The 17777-nt window shown below is 50.9% G+C and overlaps 1 protein-coding gene across 10 annotated transcripts in view; it reads right to left on the bottom strand.

Annotated features, from left to right (window-relative positions):
- Window positions 1-11625: 11625 nt before the first annotated feature.
- Window positions 11626-17777, bottom strand: part of LOC122365753 (RNA 3'-terminal phosphate cyclase-like) — a 37257-nt gene continuing 31105 nt past the window's right edge. For all 10 annotated transcript variants that reach the window (XM_043337234.1, XM_043337238.1, XM_043337236.1 and 7 more), the window contains exons 8-9: window positions 13012-13116; window positions 11626-12187 (exon numbers count right to left, since the gene is read on the bottom strand). In XM_043337234.1, coding sequence (XP_043193169.1) covers window positions 12083-12187; window positions 13012-13116 — 210 coding nt within the window. In that variant the 3' untranslated portion in view covers window positions 11626-12082. The remainder of the gene's footprint in view (window positions 12188-13011; window positions 13117-17777) is intronic.

A 17777-nucleotide genomic window follows, 5' to 3' on the forward strand; every position in this document is an offset into this window, starting at 1 on the left:
GTTGGTGCTGTGTGTTTTTTTTATTAATTACCTACTCTTTAACCCTATTAGTGGCAGGGGGGGGGGGTGTTTTTATCCACCCCTCAGGTTTTTCGGGAATATCTCCGAAACCGCTGAAGCTACGATGCTGAAATTTTCTGACTTTTCCTAAAACTAAATTGGGCACATTCCCTGAAAATTTCAAGTTCATAACTTTACCAGGGGCGGCTCCAGAGCACTGGGAATTCGGGGGTCCTATTCGTGAAGCGAGTCATTTGGGCGAAGATCACGATGCTGCACCAGTTTTACGAACAGTGAATGAAAGGTATCATGTGATAACATATACAAAGTTATTGTGCATCCTCTTTTGACACGTTTTTGCTATAATAGGCGGATCCAGGCGTCCAAAAAGGGGGGTTATTTTTTACCTCCCAACATAGGTGCCCTGACACCGCCTATGCATGACCAATACAATTTTAGTCGTTCTGTCATAAGAAAATTGTAACATAACAAGACCATTGCCACCCTTTTTAGAAACAGTACCAACAAAAACCTTATTTACTATACTTTTTGTGTACCCCCAATCTCAATGATCTGTATCCGCCTATGATTTTTGAAAATGCATATTTTTAGGATCCATGTGAATTCCTGGTTCATTCTCTATCGATCGGCAAAAGTTGCGTTAAGATTGGTTCAGAAACCTGGCCGTGATAAACAGTCTAAAATGTATCTGCAATTTGCCCGTTTTTACCCCCCCCCCCCTCTACCCCCCTATTGACATTTTTAATTTTATTTTTTTAGAAATGTAGATCTCGTTGAGCCACATCGAATGCCGTTTGAATTTTGAAAATCGGCCCGTTAGATCTCAAGATATCAAGGGAGGGGGATCGTAAACAGCCCCCCTCCCTGCCACTAATATGGGGTAGCCAGGAGCCTGCCACTAATAGGGTTAAGCACTTACCCTCTTACCATATCATGCAGTACCTTCGCCCCAGTGTGGGGGGGCATATGTTACCACCCAGTCGCGTTTTTTGCGTGTGAATAAAAAACCGCGGCGCGTAGCGCCGCGCCGCTTGGAGTAGCCTTTTGTACATCAATTTTGGACAATGTGTGAAATTTTTGACCCCAGGTCATGTCAGGTCAGGTCACCAGGTCAAGTTAACGGACCAAGCCTAAAAAAGTTTGCAATCATGTCCAGCCTGCAGTGTTTGTCAGAAAGGTTTTAAACTTGGTGGATTGCATGATGTTATGGGCTCCTACAATTTGTATATCTCGGATTTTTTTTTATATCCGTGACCTAAGTTCAGGTCAGTGGCGTGACCTTTTCATTGTAATAAGTCAAAGGAGAAAAACGAAAATGCTTCTAGATCCGTGTGTACGCACAGGGTAACTTTTAAAGGGGGAAAGGGGGAATTTCCCCCCTTCGAAAATTTCGCTCCCCCTTTCAAATTCTGCGTGAACGGCTAGGGAGGGAAGGGGGAATTTCCCCCTTTCAAATTTATTTTTGAGCCCATTTTCAATCAATTCGCTACTCAGATTGTATAATCATCGTTGATCAGACTCTAGTCATCAATCAACGTTGCTGGCGCTTAGATAATTTTCAATTTGAGGTTCCATCCAACCATTTTACGTTCAGTGCAGCGGGAACTCCAGATTTGACCCGATACCGATCGGATGGTCGGTGGGACTGGGTGGGACCGTCTCTTGTCTTGTCTCTTCCGTCTCTTCGCAATCACTGACATATCTCTACAGGCGTTGTTGTTGTTGTTGTTGTTGTTGTTTCTCCCTCTGCTCCTCATGGGGGCATAGCCAGGCGGCTCTGGAAGCGTCTGGCGGCGGCCGCCAGGGCCGCCACCACTGAGGTCTCCCGGACCTCCTCCAGCCTGGGATGGATGTGACCCAGGGTTGCATGTCTCAGTCGCATCAGCGCCGGACATCTCAGCAGCACGTGTGCCGGCGTGTCAGGCAGGGGGCAGCGGGCCACCACACAGCCCGTCTCGGCAGCCCTCACATCCCACAGAGTAAACGGCCCCGATCCTGTGTAGATAGGCCCTAGAGCCCGACCAGTGCCCGGCTCGCAACTGGTGGACGTCCACCGCTCTCTCCCGGTCCAGCCCCGCCACCGGTGGGGGGAATCGGCCCCCCACCAGCGACCGGAACCAGCCGGGGGGCCAGGCCCGGACCGTGTCGTCGCGGGCGGTCCTAGCCACCGCTCGGGTGATTGTCCTGATGTCTGCAGGCACGCTGTCTTGTGGTAGATCCGCGGCCTCTCGGGCCACCCTGTCGGCTCACTCATTACCCTCCACACCACAGTGCGAGGGGACCCACTGGACGTGGATCGTCCGGCCAGCATCCGAGAGGGCGGACATGGCTCTCCAAGCCGCTACTTCCAGCGGGGAGGTCTGGGCGGCCGGGCCGTTGCGCAGGGTCGCCACCGCTGAGAGGATATCCGTGCAGACCACGATGGGCAGGTCCTGGTCTCTGTCTTTTTGGGTTAGGGTCTCCAGGCCGGTCACCAGCGCTACCATCTCTGCGCGGTAACTGGAGCATAGCTGTCCGGCCTGGGCCCGCAGCTCCTCGGCCTCTTCATCCGGCCAGACCAGCACGGCCCCAGCTCCGCCCCTCGAGACTCCGCCCACCGCTACAGGCGTCGGCGTAGAAACCGGGGGGACGGGGGTCATGACCTCTCCGAACCAAGGGGTTTCCTTCGAACCAGGGTCCTTCAATCGGTGTTGGCCTAGCAAAAATAGTCACGTGTTAACCTCTCTCTATTTAGAAAGGCGCTACTTGATGTTTGGCCAGGGTAATAGGTTGATACTACTGATTGACATTTGCAAGGGCGCAGTCAAGTTGGGACCTCCCCCGCCCCTTACCGCCAAGGTAGGTACCTACGTATATTTTTTAGCTAATTTTTTTGCAACCTAACAATATTAACCCGCGCACCGACGGGGGTCTGCGCCAACTTAGTACCGACGGGGGGGGGGCGGATGACCGCCCCCCCCTGAGATCTCGAGAACGAAGCAAGATAGCGACAAGCGGTAAACGGCATCGGATACGCACGGACAAGGTCTACAATTTTTACGAAGGTCATTTTCAGGTCAGGTCAAAGATGACGTCACAGGGGTCGAAAAAGTCAAAATGGCGGCGCTAGATATGGAGAGGGTTTTTCTCGAATAACTTTCGAAGTAGTCGAGATAGGAACAAACTAAGGGCATCATCGTGATCCTCTCGTCAATCCGCATCGAATGATATATATGTTGACCTCGAAAGGTCAAGGTCAAAGGTTGACCTCAGGTCACGTGACCTCGAGGTCATCATGTATATCATTCGATGCGTCTTGACGAGCTGAACACAATGAGACCATCCGCGCGGCTGTATCTTGTTCCTGTAAGGAGTTATTGGCAAAAAACCTTTGGTGACCTTTGATGACGTCACATGACCTTACAGCTGCCCAACAGCAAAACAGACCTCAAGGTAGTGAAGGTTGATCGTATGTGAAGTCATGTATGGTATATGGGGCCATTCCGACCCGTTTTAGTGGTAAAAACAGGGAGTTGATTTTTCCCCCATTGACTTATAATGGGGAGGTCGCGAAATTGACCTGACCTTAGGTCACCGACATCACAATTCCGAGATATACAAATTGTAGCTACTAATGACCTAATAACATCCTGCGACTTTCAAAGGCCTCCGACATCTACTGTAGCTCTGGCACGGTGACAAAGTTGCAAAAAAGTGACTTGAGGTTGGGTCATTCAAAGTGACCTGGTGACCTGACCTTAAAAGTTAGGAGGTTCAAACTTGCACACCATGTGTAAAATTGATGAGAGAATAGTCATACCAAATTTCGCGGCGCTACGCGCCGCGGTTTTCCCGCTATCCGCGAAAAACCTCAGGGGGGGCGGATATCCGCCCCCCCCGTCGGTGCGCGGGTTAAGTGGCCAGAATCCGGGGAGATAGTAGGATTTGGGGGTAGGTAAGGTTCTGCAGGCGCCATCCTAACAAAAACCTAATGGCATTGGGCCCCCCTTTCAGATGCCTCTGGATCCGCCCTTGCCCCGAACTTTATTCCCCCTCTCGACTTTTCCTGTAAAAGTAACCCTGTGTACGCATAGGAACAGTCCAACTATTTCAGAATCACAATGATTTGGACCACCCGTGACGACCAAGGTGTTTTTTTTTTTTTGATAGCCTCTAGAAAGGTCATCCGAGATCATTTGAGGCTACAAACAGATTTTTGCCAATAACTCTCGATTGGAAAGAGACAGAACGCTGGGGATGGCCTCATAGTGTTTGTCTTACCGAGACGCGTCGACTGATATGCAGCATGACCTTTTCCGGTCAGGTCATGACCTTGACCTGAGGTCAAATTTTGAAGTTGACCTTTCAAGGTCAAATCATAGTTCATTCGACGCGTCTCGGCGAGAAGAACACGTTTCTGGCAATAGAAATGTCGTGGCTTTTTTAGCCAAAAGTTATTGTCGAAAAACACTTTTCGTAAAAACAACTATTTTTGGAGTTTTTGCCCTCTGGAGGCTAAACAGTTGACCTGAGGTCATTTTTGATAACCTTATCAAAAGAAGAGTTCAAAATCTATCGATTGCTTTTCAAACGTTTTTCTAGCTATAATAGTTCCTGAAATAATGGCATGCTTTCTGAAAAATATAATGACAATACGCAAATTTTGACCTTTGATGACCTCTGGTGACCCCAATATTGCTCAAAGATGAAAATGACCGCAAAACTTTCAAACGTACGCATCGAGAGCTATCGACTGCTTTTTACTGCGTCTTTCTAGCCCTCTTGGTTTTTGAGTTAGAGGTGGGTAGTAACATATGCCCCCCCCCCCCCACTAGGGCGAAGAACAGCTGGACCGATGGCGCTCAAATTTGGTACACGGTTAGGGACCAGTTATTAGGGTGTTGTGCACAAGTCAGTTGGGACCCATTTTGCTCGTGCGCACGTTCATGGTGCCGCTTCCAGATCTCGAGAACGGCTGGGCCGATTGTGCTAAAATTTCGCACATCGCTAGAGACCGGTTAGTAGGGTGCCGTGCACAAGTCAGTTGGAGGTGCCTAGGGGAAAGTGGCCGGTGAGACGGTCAGGGTAGGTAAGACGGGCACCCCTTCTGCAGACCAAACCAATAGCGCTACGAGCGAGAAAAATTAGGACCCGAATTGCCTTTCCCATTACACACCACCATTGAAGTCTGGTGAATTTGTGTTCAGTCGATAATCTTTTATTTTTGATTTCTTTAAAACACTCATTTCATTGAAAACACCCATAATGTATTGTGCAAGCTTTTGTGTGCAGCACTATAGAGTTAAAAACTTGTAATCACTTGTGGTACACTCATATGCTACCAGTGTTCATTTACCGCGGACTTGCTTTGTTTGCAACAAATTGTCCACAGAGGAAAATCGTGCTGAACTTCTGACATTGAGTTTGGGGTAAGACGGGCAACTATGAATCCAATGGGTCTGTAATGGTGAAAATATTTTTGTTGCTGTAGGAAAAAAGGAAGCATTTCTAATACGAATATGTTCGATTTCAATACTCAGACTCATAGACATGTTAGCAATATTCCTTCGGCACAGTTTATTCTTGAATAATGAATGTGAAAAACGGTTCTACATGGCTTCTGAACTAGGGCCTATACTATATACGAGCATACGCCTTCTGCACGTATCTCGTATACTGCCATTTCCAAAGCACTTGGGACCAACGAGAGACTGTATCAATGCGGCTAATCTCGGGCATTTGTCGCGAGCTGTGCTGGTCGATGAAAGAAGCTGGCCGTCTTGCCCTACCCATGTGACCGTCTTACCCCATGGGGTGGGGCAAGACGGGTTTTTGCAAGGTTTTGCAAAAATAGCTGCAGTTTATTTGTTGAATCAGGTCTAAGTCTCGTCTTCTGGCAAATGGAAGTAAAATGTCTAAAAAGGTTTTCACTCAGTTTCCCATTTCTATGACGTTTCTAACCGGCCGAAAAATGGCTCCAAAGTTAAGGTGCCCGTCTTCCCCACTTTCCCCTACCCCTCGCAATTTCGCACGTGCAAGGCCCACCCTCTCGCTCGCTCCGTTAGTCGCCCCAATAGGCGTTATACTGGTTTTAAAATTAATGTATACATATAATGAATGTATGCTCAGTGCTAACAGGAACACAGGGTCCCTGTGAGCATTGCTCAACGCTCACACAGGGGCTCACAGGGTCCAACAGCGTTAACACGGAGGCAGAGTTCGTGGTGCCCATGTCGCTGATCGCACTCACCAGGGACAGCAGCGCCGAGCTCATGTCTCCTGCGACCGTCGTCCTCCAGATGAGGGTGGACAATGGACACCGACCCGCCGGCGCCGGCCGCCGGTCTGCCGCCCACCAGCCGGCCCCCAGGAGCACCCTTCCTCGGGAAATCCTCTAATTGGTCACAGCCCGTGGGTGCAAAGGCACACGGCGCGGTGACAATGCCGAGAAAAGTGGTCGAGGTGTGCACCGAAACGGTACATGTTTTTGTGTATATTTTCACCACGTGCTTCCTGCTGTCGAGTCAGTTCAGATTTCAGTCGGACATTATGTAGAGGAAGAGGAAGGAAAGGTATACAGCTCATTTATAACGGAAGCGAGCAGACTTTCCACCTGTTTGGTATTTACCAGCCCGATGCTAAGTCACACTCACAAAAGTCCCCGTCTAGCTTTTTAATGAATTTCGCTGTGCAGTTTGTGCGTGTCAGTTTAGTCTCGGCTCGCCACATATAGAGCCATAAATGTTACTGGATACCGAAAAAGCGAGATGTTCCCAAGGGCGTCCCAGGCACAAGAATAACCTGTTCCCCGGTAATGTCTAATTGGCCTTGGCCCCGACTGATCACTGATCTGATTGCGTCTCTGACCGCGCACGCCGCACATGCATGGAACAGGACAACGTCCGTAACGGCTTGTGCACGCATACCAGGCTGCGTGCGTTTTCTACTTGACCTGCCGAGAAGATAAATTTAGACAGGCACCCGTCACAGAACACGATCAATTACTAGCACCGTTGATGGTTGCAAACCAATATAACTGCAACAGATGCATATATGTAATATCGTAACTGCGGAATCGGAAGCCCAGTAGTCAACGGGATGTAGCACATACCTATTTAATGTTTATTTGGAGTGAATCTGAATAAAACTATTACGTTTCAGCAAAAGTCGGACCACCTACCGCGGCTAGAACGACATCCTGAATCCCATGAAGACGGGCACTAACAGGTCTGACGGAATGCCTGTCCATTATTCATCTTCCAGGAATACGGAACATTTATCAGTCCTCGGGACGACCTGCCTGGAGAGGGTTATACACGGCGTGCTTCAGCCTCCACCATTAGATGAATCGCCTCTAGCGCTAGCCTATCAACGACGGATGCAACTAGTGGCAAAAAAATCGACACGCAGCATAAAGCCTTGATAAAAAACTTGATAAAAACATGGTATGCAGATATCCCGAAAAGCCGTAGAGCTCTGTATTCACATGCGGCCCATGTGTGCATCTCTGTCGCCCGCTGATCCCATGGAGCAAACCTCGGCCGGCCCCAGAGGGCTACAGGTAGCCCACACCGAATAGCATCCTATAGACCGAACCCCAACGGTCACGGGAAGCCCACACCGAGCAGATGCACTGACTAGTCCCGGCGTTATTATGGATAGGCCTCTCCGACTGCGCTGTTCGGCGTCCAGGAACCCATCAGGCACCCATACAGCCACAAATCGGTCCCGTTAATTACCCGGCCTAACGAGTGGCGGCGGCGGGCCAGGCGGTCCCAGCGGAGGTGCACGGGCCATGGGGCGGCTCCATAATACATGAGCTGCCGCCGTGCAGCTCCTGCCGCCGGCGGAGGCCCCCTGTCATACACCAGGCCTGTCATGTCATGCACTCCGGCCTGACGCCCTACACCATGGACAATGCCACACCGTTGTCCTGCACCTCGGCCGGTCGCCCTGCACCACACAATCGGCCCGGCCCGCTGTCAGCTTTCCTAGTCCCTAGTAGTCCGCTGTCATATACAGTCCTGACTGGCTGTGGTGGTCTGGGCGGTGTTTCAGGGCCGCTGCTAGCACGCTGCTACCACGCTGCCAGCGCATTTCGCGAGTAGATGTCACAGGTTTTTGGTCAAGTCACTCCATGACCCCGTTTCCATGGGCTCCACTCATAGGCGGTCCCAGGGGGGGGGGGCCACGGGGGCCATGGCCCCCCCTTTGGTGCTGAAAGGTGGGGCCAAACTATCTTTTGGCCCCACCTTTAAGATCGAACAGAAGTCCTAGAAAAGCTTTTCGTATGTTTCATTTTCTTTCTTGCGCCATCAAAGGACGTAAATTTCACTCATGAGTGGGCTCAGTTTCGCATTCTGTCAATTTGGTGGTGTCAATTTGGCGGTCAGCGTCGCTGGCACCGGTTCACGAGTATGGCCGGATCTTATATGGAATATCAGCGTGGGTTTAATTGAGGCTCTCGTAGGCCCAGCAATGGCTGGCATGAGACCCTCTTCGGCAGTGGCGGGTTGGCCCTGCTAAAGGAGATTGGCTCTAAGACACTAAAGTAAGACCTCATGGGTTGGTGCTGTGCACCTCAGAAGCCCGGTGGTGACGCCGTATGCTGGCTTGGTTTCGTGGGATTGGCGTGGGACCTCCGGGGCCTGCATAGAGTTTGCGTGAGCTAGTATGTAATCTCAGAGGCATGTGTGTACTGTGTACACAATGACGGTCGCGGAGGGGGGGGGGGCATCAGGGCCATGCCCCCCAAAGGTCAATAAAGGGGGCCATCATATCATTTGCCCCCCTCAAACAACCAATGGGCCCCCATATAGGTGTATGGGGCCCTGGCAATTATTCGATCGTCACGAGGCTCAAAAAAACCACGCCCAGCTATTAATATAGCTCCCACACCGGTCTTTGAGCGTCTTATACTGACCTCTGAGGGAACTTCAGCGGCGGTCAAGCGCCCACGTTGACCGCTAAGAGCCTACATCAACCTCTGATGCCCAACATCTGGCCTATGAGGGCCCCTAACCGGCCTCAGGGGCCCCAACCGGCGTCTGAGGGTCTCACGCCGGTCTCTGGTGGCCTTATTTCTGTCTCTGGTGTCCCAAGACGAACCTTTAGGTGCCAATGAGGGCCCCGCACTGGCTGCTGAAGACCCGATGCCGGCCTCTAAGGGCCTGCATTGGCCTCTGAGGAGGGCCCATGTTGGCCTTTGAGGGCCCTCTGCTGGCCTCTGGGGTCCAACGACGGCTCATGCCGGTCTTTTAGGGCCCCAAGCTGACCTCTGAGGGCCCATGTTGGCCTGTAATGAGTAAGGAGTAGGACCCACATTAGCCTCTGAGAGCCTAACTCGGTCTCTGATGGTCTCAGACTACTGGCCTTTATAGTTTGCAGGCCCTGTACTGGTCTCTGAGGGCCCTAAACTGGCCTCTACGTGAAAACATACATGGGTGGGTTTCTGAAGATCAGAGGGCTCACGCAGTCTCCGGCACAGTCTTACGTTGGTCCTGATCGAGATTACTTTACGTCCTGATGGTCCCGCGCAGATTCCCTCATATTTCGACGTCGGGACCCCATGAGCCGGTGTGGGTCCTGGGGCTGGCAGAGACTGATGAAGTCCCTAGGGCTCAGGGCCAGTCTTTTTAGCAGTAGGACTAGGCAGGTTGAGTGAGCCCCAATAGAGCCGTTGCGAAGCCCCGCAGGAGTCGCGCGCGGCCCTCAGATGCCAATTTTGAAAGCTTGGAACCTGTGGGGGTCTCCAGAGGTCGGTGTACCTACTCTCTCCCGCAGCCACACAACTAGGTACCTATGTGTATAAATGTCATAATCTGAAAATGCTCTCTGGGTTTCACATGCTTGTTCAAAGCAAGAGGTACTTTTCCGAATTGTTTCATAGTGGTAAGGTCATAAATCCGCGTGCCTGACCTTCCAGTATACCTATGCTACACCGATCCGTCGTCATGGTGCAGTGGCCCGACCGGTGGAAGCACCGTGGGACGGGAAATGGAACTGGTGATTATGCCTTAAATTGAGCTTAAATATTTCACGGAAGAATGAGATGGACGAAGCATAAGTAATGCCAACTGCGCGGCGCCTCGTGGACGTAAAAAATTAGCCGATCACCCCCCCCCCCCTCCCGGTGACGGATAAATGTTATGTCCCGCGAGTGTGACTTTGGCCCCCCCTTTTGCTAGCGGCTGCGACCGCCAGTGGCTCCACTAATCCGGATACGAATCCCTTGCCCATGAAACGTAGTCCATGTTGGAGCGTCCGAATTTGTTGATATCTCAATATCTCATTGGAAACCCAATTCGCCACGTGTGCTGGCAGCGTGAAACAGATGAACAGCTGTTCGCCCAGGCTGTCCTGTAGCTCAAGTCACCGATCGACCTTTCTGCAACAGTCACAGCCGATGGACTTAGGACAGTTCTTCGAAAATAATTAACAAACTCGCAAAGTGCATATTTTGGTGCTCAAAAGTAAATCAAAATTAAATCACGATTTACTTCACGGAAAGCACGGTTTTCTTTTAATTCTTTTTTTTCCTTGCCAGTACGTACACAAATGTTTCAAAGAAACATGTCAAAATGATTCATGAACAAGTCGTTGCCCAAAGGGTTCGCGAAGGCGTGGAATATTTCAATTCGTTCCAATCGACCACTCGGCCGGCGGCTTTTATGTCCATTCAGAGCGGCGGCCGCACCGGGCACGGACTCCAGCCGGCGTCACGCCGTCCGTCCGTGGCAGACCGAATGCCGGGCAGGCAGTCATAGAGCTGGGAGGGACAATACAGGTAACACAGCAGACCGAATGCCGGGCAGGCAGTCATAGAGCTGGGAGGGACAATACAGGTAACACAGCAGACCGAATGCCGGGCAGGCAGTCATAGAGCTGGGAGGGACAATACAGGTAACACAGCAGACCGAATGCCGGGCAGGCAGTCATAGAGCTGGGAGGGACAATACAGGTAACACAGCAGACCGAATGCCGGGCAGGCAGTCATAGAGCTGGGAGGGACAATACAGGTAACACAGCAGACCGAATGCCGGGCAGGCAGTCATAGAGCTGGGACGCCAATACAGGCATCACGACAGTCCCAATACTGGGCTGCGAGTCCGCAACGCTGTTGGGACAGCAGCACAGCCAGATACAGGCGACACGGCTGTCCAAATACGGGTGACACGGCACTGCAGACTCCAGTTAGGAGGGCAGTCTGAACACAACTGAGAAAGCAGTCCGAATACCTACTGGGCTGGGACGGCGCGGCAAACACGGCAAGGGGGATAACTCGAACACATCTAGGACGGCAGTTCAGATAAACAAATACAGCCAATACGCCAGTCCCATAGGGCGGCAGTCGTATTACAGCGAGGACGACTCTCTGAATGTTGCTGGAATAAACTGTGTCGACAGTAGCTGGGACGGAGAAGCTCGGGTAAAGCTACTTTACTTCTCGAGTACAGCTATGCTAATTGACAAAAAAAAGTGAATGAACGAATTCGTCCTTATGCGTTGTCTCGCTAAAAATAAATTATTTTTCTTCTCCCGTCGTGCTGATCTCATCCATGATTGGCCACGACTGTGTAGATGTTTGTGATAAATTATATAACAGTTAGAGCAAACAAACCTGAGGATGGGAATATTGTTATATTCATTCACCAAAATCAGGTTTTAACATGCATGTGCCACAAAACATAGCAAAACACAGCATTACACTGATCACAAATCCGGCACACCAAACACAAATATGTGAGTTGTTATCACAGACAGACAGGATCACACGGCAAAGAAAATAAAACTGGATGCATTTTCGCCAGCGAGCTCAGCTCAGCCCCACATCTGATCACAGGACGAGGTTAACTGCAGAGCGTACATCATCTCCCTGCCAGCCAGCGGGTTCACAGCTGACGGCTGGACACGAGACTCGGACGAAGGCCGTGACCCCGCTCCGTCTACGAGCCTCCACGGTCCACACCCTGGCGATAGTCTTCGTCCGTTCAACAGTGTCTAACCTGTCGACCGTGTCCCTCCCTCCAGCAGTGTCCTGATCTTGTCGACCGTCTCCCTCCGTTCAGCAGAGTCACAGACATTACGTCTCAGGATCCTGTCGGTCCCGGCAGTGACCAATGCCCTCGCACTCGATGATGTAACTGTCGCCCGATTCAGAGTCGCATTTCTCCACAGAAAACTTGGCCTGTAAACCAAATAAGAGGCTGTCACCACTCACCATCCGTGTTTAGCACCCCATTGAATCTTTCACACCCAGGGCGTCCTCGAACTACGACGAGAAAACTCGAGAGCTGCTTCAATATGGCATGTGCATTGTGCATCGTGTAAGATTTTCCTTACTTTAAAACCATTGCTGGCTGAACAAAAACAAGACTATGGTAGCAAACAGCCGTCTTTATAAGAAATGGGTAAATACCAGTTTTTTCTTACGAAGTTCTTGCGATACACTTATTCGTACTACGGTAGTTAGCTTTGGAATAGACGTTTGCGGCCAAACTTTTGCACAACATGCGATCAACGGAGCAAAATAACACTCGACAGGTAAAGACCACTCAATAGCTGGCACACCTCGACTTTCAGGCGGAAAAATATACTAGACCAAACAGGAAGCAGAGTAGAATGACCAGAACAAAAGCACGGGACGGAATAATGGACAAAACATAGCAACATGCTTAGAACAGCAGAAAATGCAGCTGGACTAAATAATCTGAAAAAGATTCAGTACAAAGGTGGACAATCTAAACATCGATGGGTATCTGTACGAATAGCTGGGGGGTAAACCGGCAGCTGCTGCCCGTGCCAGTCGCCCGGCAGATGGATGGTGGATTCCGTATGTACGCGCGGGGATAGCTCCGCTGGCATTCGCTCCCAACTGTGGGGATATCTCCGCTGCCATTCCATCCCAACTGTGGGGATATCTCCGATGCCATTTGCTCCCAACTGTGGGGATATCTCCGCTGCCGCTCTCTCCCAACTGTGAGCGTCCGTCGCCTCACGGGAGAACCTCACCTGTGTCAGTCGCTCGGCTATGTGGATGGCCGTCTCCGTGTGTAACGTGGGCTTCACTGTCCTGATCCGAGACCGTCCGGCAGCCAGCGCCATCAGAATCACACACTGCCGACAGAACAGAGCCATCAGAATCACACGCTGTTGACAGAACAGAACCATCAGAATCACACACTGCCGACAGAACAGAGCCATCAGAATCACACGCTGTACAGAACAGACACAACACTGCAGAGCGGAAAAACGGCACTCGTATGTCTGTCAGTCGGGTAGATGGCGGCCACGAGTGACAAAACAAATGTCATGTGTAACTCACGAAGCTACACAGTTACAGGCATGGACGTTAGACGTACAAATGAGACCGCGAACATGCACAACGAATCTCGAGTGGAAAGTTCGTCGATCAGTTCCTAGCATTCTGGCAGGCACGGACAATCAGAGTCGCCCGGTCCTCCGCCTTGTGACCGTCCGGCACGGCTGTCGCCGAGTGGCTCATTGCGGGCCACTTGGACGCTCGTTTCATTATATAGCCGGGCAGACCGGCCGCCAGACGTGCGAGTGCTCCCCATTCCCCCTGGGCGGCTCCTTTTCGTCTGACGAGAAGGGCGCCAGTCCAGTCGAATGGTTCGGCCCGCGTGGACGGCATGGGGAGCCAGCGCGCGCCGCTCGCTCCGTTACGAGAGTGGGAAGGAACCGGCCGCCATCGGCTCTGTGACTTATCGGCGGCCGAGACGGACGATTTCGGAAGATACAGCGCCGCAAATCAAATCGGAGCCCACAGCTCACCGGTCTGACGCGTCTAAATCAGAGCCGATCTATGCTGCGATACTTTGGTTAACGACCTGACAGTGCTTTATGGCATATTGGTATCGAGATCCGCCGTCGGCTTCCGAGTCATCGGCGCTGTCTAGACGGGGACAGGAATATGGCGTCAGACTGGTTTCGCTGCTTTGCATTGGCTCAGTCTCCACAAGGTGTTCATGCATTGTGGTGCAGTTATTGGGAGAAATCACAAAATAGCGAAACATATATATGCACATCTCCACATCCAGGACGGTGACCATAACACTTCATAGCCAATATCCATAGCGTGTCGCATACATAACATAATTTAACAATAAATGACATGACAACATGCTTTGGACCAATATCAATGGCTTTTCCTACAGAAAGTAGAAACAAATTTCCGTTAGAAAGAATAGAAATATTCTTGTAACCTTTTAAATTATCGGGAATGATACAATACTTAAAATGCAGGATAGTGCTCTTATCGAGAGACATACTCGTAAAACGCGTCTCTTACCTCTGCCAAAAAGATATAATGAAATGAAAAATTAAGAAAAGAATACCAGAAGCAGCTGCACTGTTCTCCCGCACTGCTAGTATAAAGGAAAGATTGCAGTCAAGTTAAGCCTTAACGTGCCGTAGTTTCGCTCTTTACGATTGGCTCTGCGAACGTATTAGGTCCCTTGCGATTTTAAAGAGCAAATCAAGCGTGCCGTAAGTTTTCGTTTGACATTAAGCAGCCGTACTACGATCGGAGTGGGGCTATAAGGACCATTGCGAGAAATTCGGCTCATGCCGGTCGGTGTCGGTGCCATTGGTGAAAACGGGCACACCAGCCGGCCGGCTGTCCTAGCGGCCTGCTGCCCGGAGCGGGTCAGGAGGCGGTCTGCTGCCCAGAGCGGGTCAGGAGGCGGTCTGCTGCCCGGAGCGGGTCAGGAGGCGGTCTGCTGCCCAGAGCGGGTCAGGAGGCGGTCTGCTGCCCGGAGCGGGTCAGGAGGCGGTCTGCTGCCCGGAGCGGGTCAGGAGGCGGCCTGCTGCCCAGAGCGGGTCAGGAGGCGGTCTGCTGCCCGGAGCGGGTCAGGAGGCGGTCTGCTGCCAGGAGCGGGTCAGGAGGCGGTCTGCTGCCCGAAGCGGGTGGGGGGGGGGGGTCTGCCATCGCGGCGCCAGTCGACGATATGGGGCTCGGCGCAGACCCGGGCCGATTTGCCCACGGGCTCGTGGTTTACCGCGGCCTGCTGGGTGTGTTGAACACACCAACGCTTTAAATCATCCCTCAAGCCACAACGGGAGAAGGCATCATAACTAATTCATAGCAGAGGATCAGCGAGCTGATGGCTGTATTCTGCATTTTCGCGAGTGATGGACAGGGAACAAATTCAGAGTTACACCCTTCCTAGTTTCTAAGCTGGACTTCTAGCAGTTTCCGACCACAGCTCGAACTGCCCGTCGGGTACAATTGTGGCTGTTGATGCTTACAGCCGGATCGACTGATTGGTGTAACAGCTCCCCTGTGTTCCTCTGTCACTCGGCGAGATCGGAGCTGTGGTAATGCCGGCCAAAACGCTCCCCACTCACATTCAGAATTTCAACTTTGTTCCTCTGCGTGCAGCTGCGAATTACTCTACACAAACACTCATAATTTTGGAACATTGTTATTTACCTGCTAGCAGTGTGGAAACAGCCAGCAATATACACTAATTCACCGTCTCACTGTCTAAAAAAGCAGATCACATCGTATTTTGTGTAGCGGCGCGGCATGTATAGCGCTGTACGCGGCGCTCCAGCACAACAGTCACGTCTCGCCAGAGGCTGGCCACATAATGTTTGTTAAAACGTACGGTCGGTCGACTTATGACTAATTCAGAAAGAATCAATACCCCAGAAGCAGAATGGGAGGTTTACTGACTTTGATTTTCGATCGCTGTTCCCCAATGAGTTATCGAGACCATCGAGAGCTCGGATGAAAATCGATGCATAAATAAGGCCTGAATTGTCACAAAATACGAGCAAAACAAAAATGAAGGCATTTTTTCACATTAATCAATCATGATTCCAAGCGCATAAGTGTATCAATTGTGAAACGGTGCCTGTGTATCACAATGTATGACGTCCTATAACTGAATATGCATTGCTCTTATCAAGACTGAATGTACTGCTATGTGTATCACGTTTTTACCATTAGACCTATAACCGAAGGAGACAAAGCAGCGTCGAAGGCCAAGAGCTGCAGGCTGCAGACCATAGAGGATGTCTTCTCTGGGCTTGAGCGAGATCGCAATTTACATCTCATTACGGAGTATTTACCGGAAATATTTACTCATATTCCGATCTTCGTCGCAGTGCAGCCCCGGAGACGCGTTAAGTAAAGTTTCAAAGAATCCGACACACACAAAGAAATCGATTCAGGAAAAGTGGGACACGGCCTTTTGCTAGCAGCAGCCCTACTAATTATCTAATTTACGGTAGGTATTTGCAATCGCAAATAAGATCATCAGCTGAGATTCGATTTCGAATATGTGGCACCGTGACGGCCATTTTGCATTCAGATTCTGACCACGCCTGGCATAGATCATAAAATGTCGCCATTTCTCCTAACCAGCGACGAAGCAGTGAATTAACAGCACGGTGCATAAAAACGGCAAATGACCGTCCTTAAGATGTCCGCCCCATTATCCCCGAATATCCAATTTCCGCGAACCGGCCGCTACAGAGGACACTGACGGGGGTCACCCATTGCACGAGCCCCGCCCGTGAGGCGCAGACATGGAGAGGTGCATGCAGCGACTAGGGACTAGGCACTGGTTTCAGCCCGCTCGAGCCCCCGGCTCCTCCAGCGCCGGATCGCCCCATCTCATACACATAGCATCAGCCAGCCAGCCTCGAGCGGACGGCGTTCCCGAATACCGAAAAACGGGAGGGAGGGAGGGAGGGAGGGAGGGAGGGGGAGAGAGAGAGAGAGAGAGAGAGAGAGAGAGAGAGAGAGAGAGAGAGAGAGAGAGAGAGAGAGAGAGAGAGAGAGAGAGAGAGAGAGAACTTTGTATTTACAGACACAGTAGTCCAATGCTACATAACATGACGATTCATGACACTCCCAGAGCATCATTCCATGCCGCTCTTAGCGGTGAGCGCCGGCGTATGTTACTGTCAACCAGGACAACCAGGCTTGATAACTTCTGATACTTGATAGTCCTGCATTGCAATAAATTCTTATTACACTGCTCGGATTGTCACTTGTTATGATTATTTAGGTATGATAAGGCCAATTGAAATGAGGACGTCGGGGATCCAGTACCTATGTATGGCTCTATTTTTATCTATTGCCGTCGGTAAACCATGGCCAACTACGCCGGAATATAGGCAGCGAAATTGTAATTTAATAAGCTGAAAAAAATAAAAACATTTTTTTTTATTTGAAGATGATTAAAACAGTGACGATTCTTAAAAAAATGAATATGGCATGCGCCGCCGTAGAGGCGTAAGCGTCAGAAATAATAATATACGTGCACCTTACCGACCTGCCCGACCCTGCACTTTACAGTCATATCGCATACTCTCGAGGATACGCGCGAGAGGCAATCGCTGCTGCCGGCCACGAAATTCCATCCTGATAAATTAGTTTTCATGCAATATCTGCCCCAGGGACCACGTTTTGCAATTCACCAGTCCAAGGCCTTTCTATAGATACTGCATAAGGGACTTGCACCAAAATGGGCGCTGCGCTTCACTTATCCGGCCCTATGGTTCTTCCCCAGAACATGTTACATATATTGCTACAGCCTGGCGGCCCTAATGCATCTGCCTCTTGTCTGCTGAAAATAGCAAAAACGATTTCAATTTAGCTGTACCTATCTCATTTTTAAACATCAAAACGTTTCCTGTACGCAGCACACGAGTTGTACCTACATGCGGTCGGATGGTAGGCAGAGGCGGCGGAAGCGGGGGGGGGGGGGCAGCGGCGGCACGGCGCCCCTCCCCATCTTCCA

This window comes from Amphibalanus amphitrite, unplaced genomic scaffold (genome assembly GCF_019059575.1).
Source record: "Amphibalanus amphitrite isolate SeventyFive unplaced genomic scaffold, NRLGWU_Aamphi_draft 000761F_arrow, whole genome shotgun sequence".
NCBI lineage: Eukaryota > Metazoa > Arthropoda > Thecostraca > Balanomorpha > Balanidae > Amphibalanus > Amphibalanus amphitrite.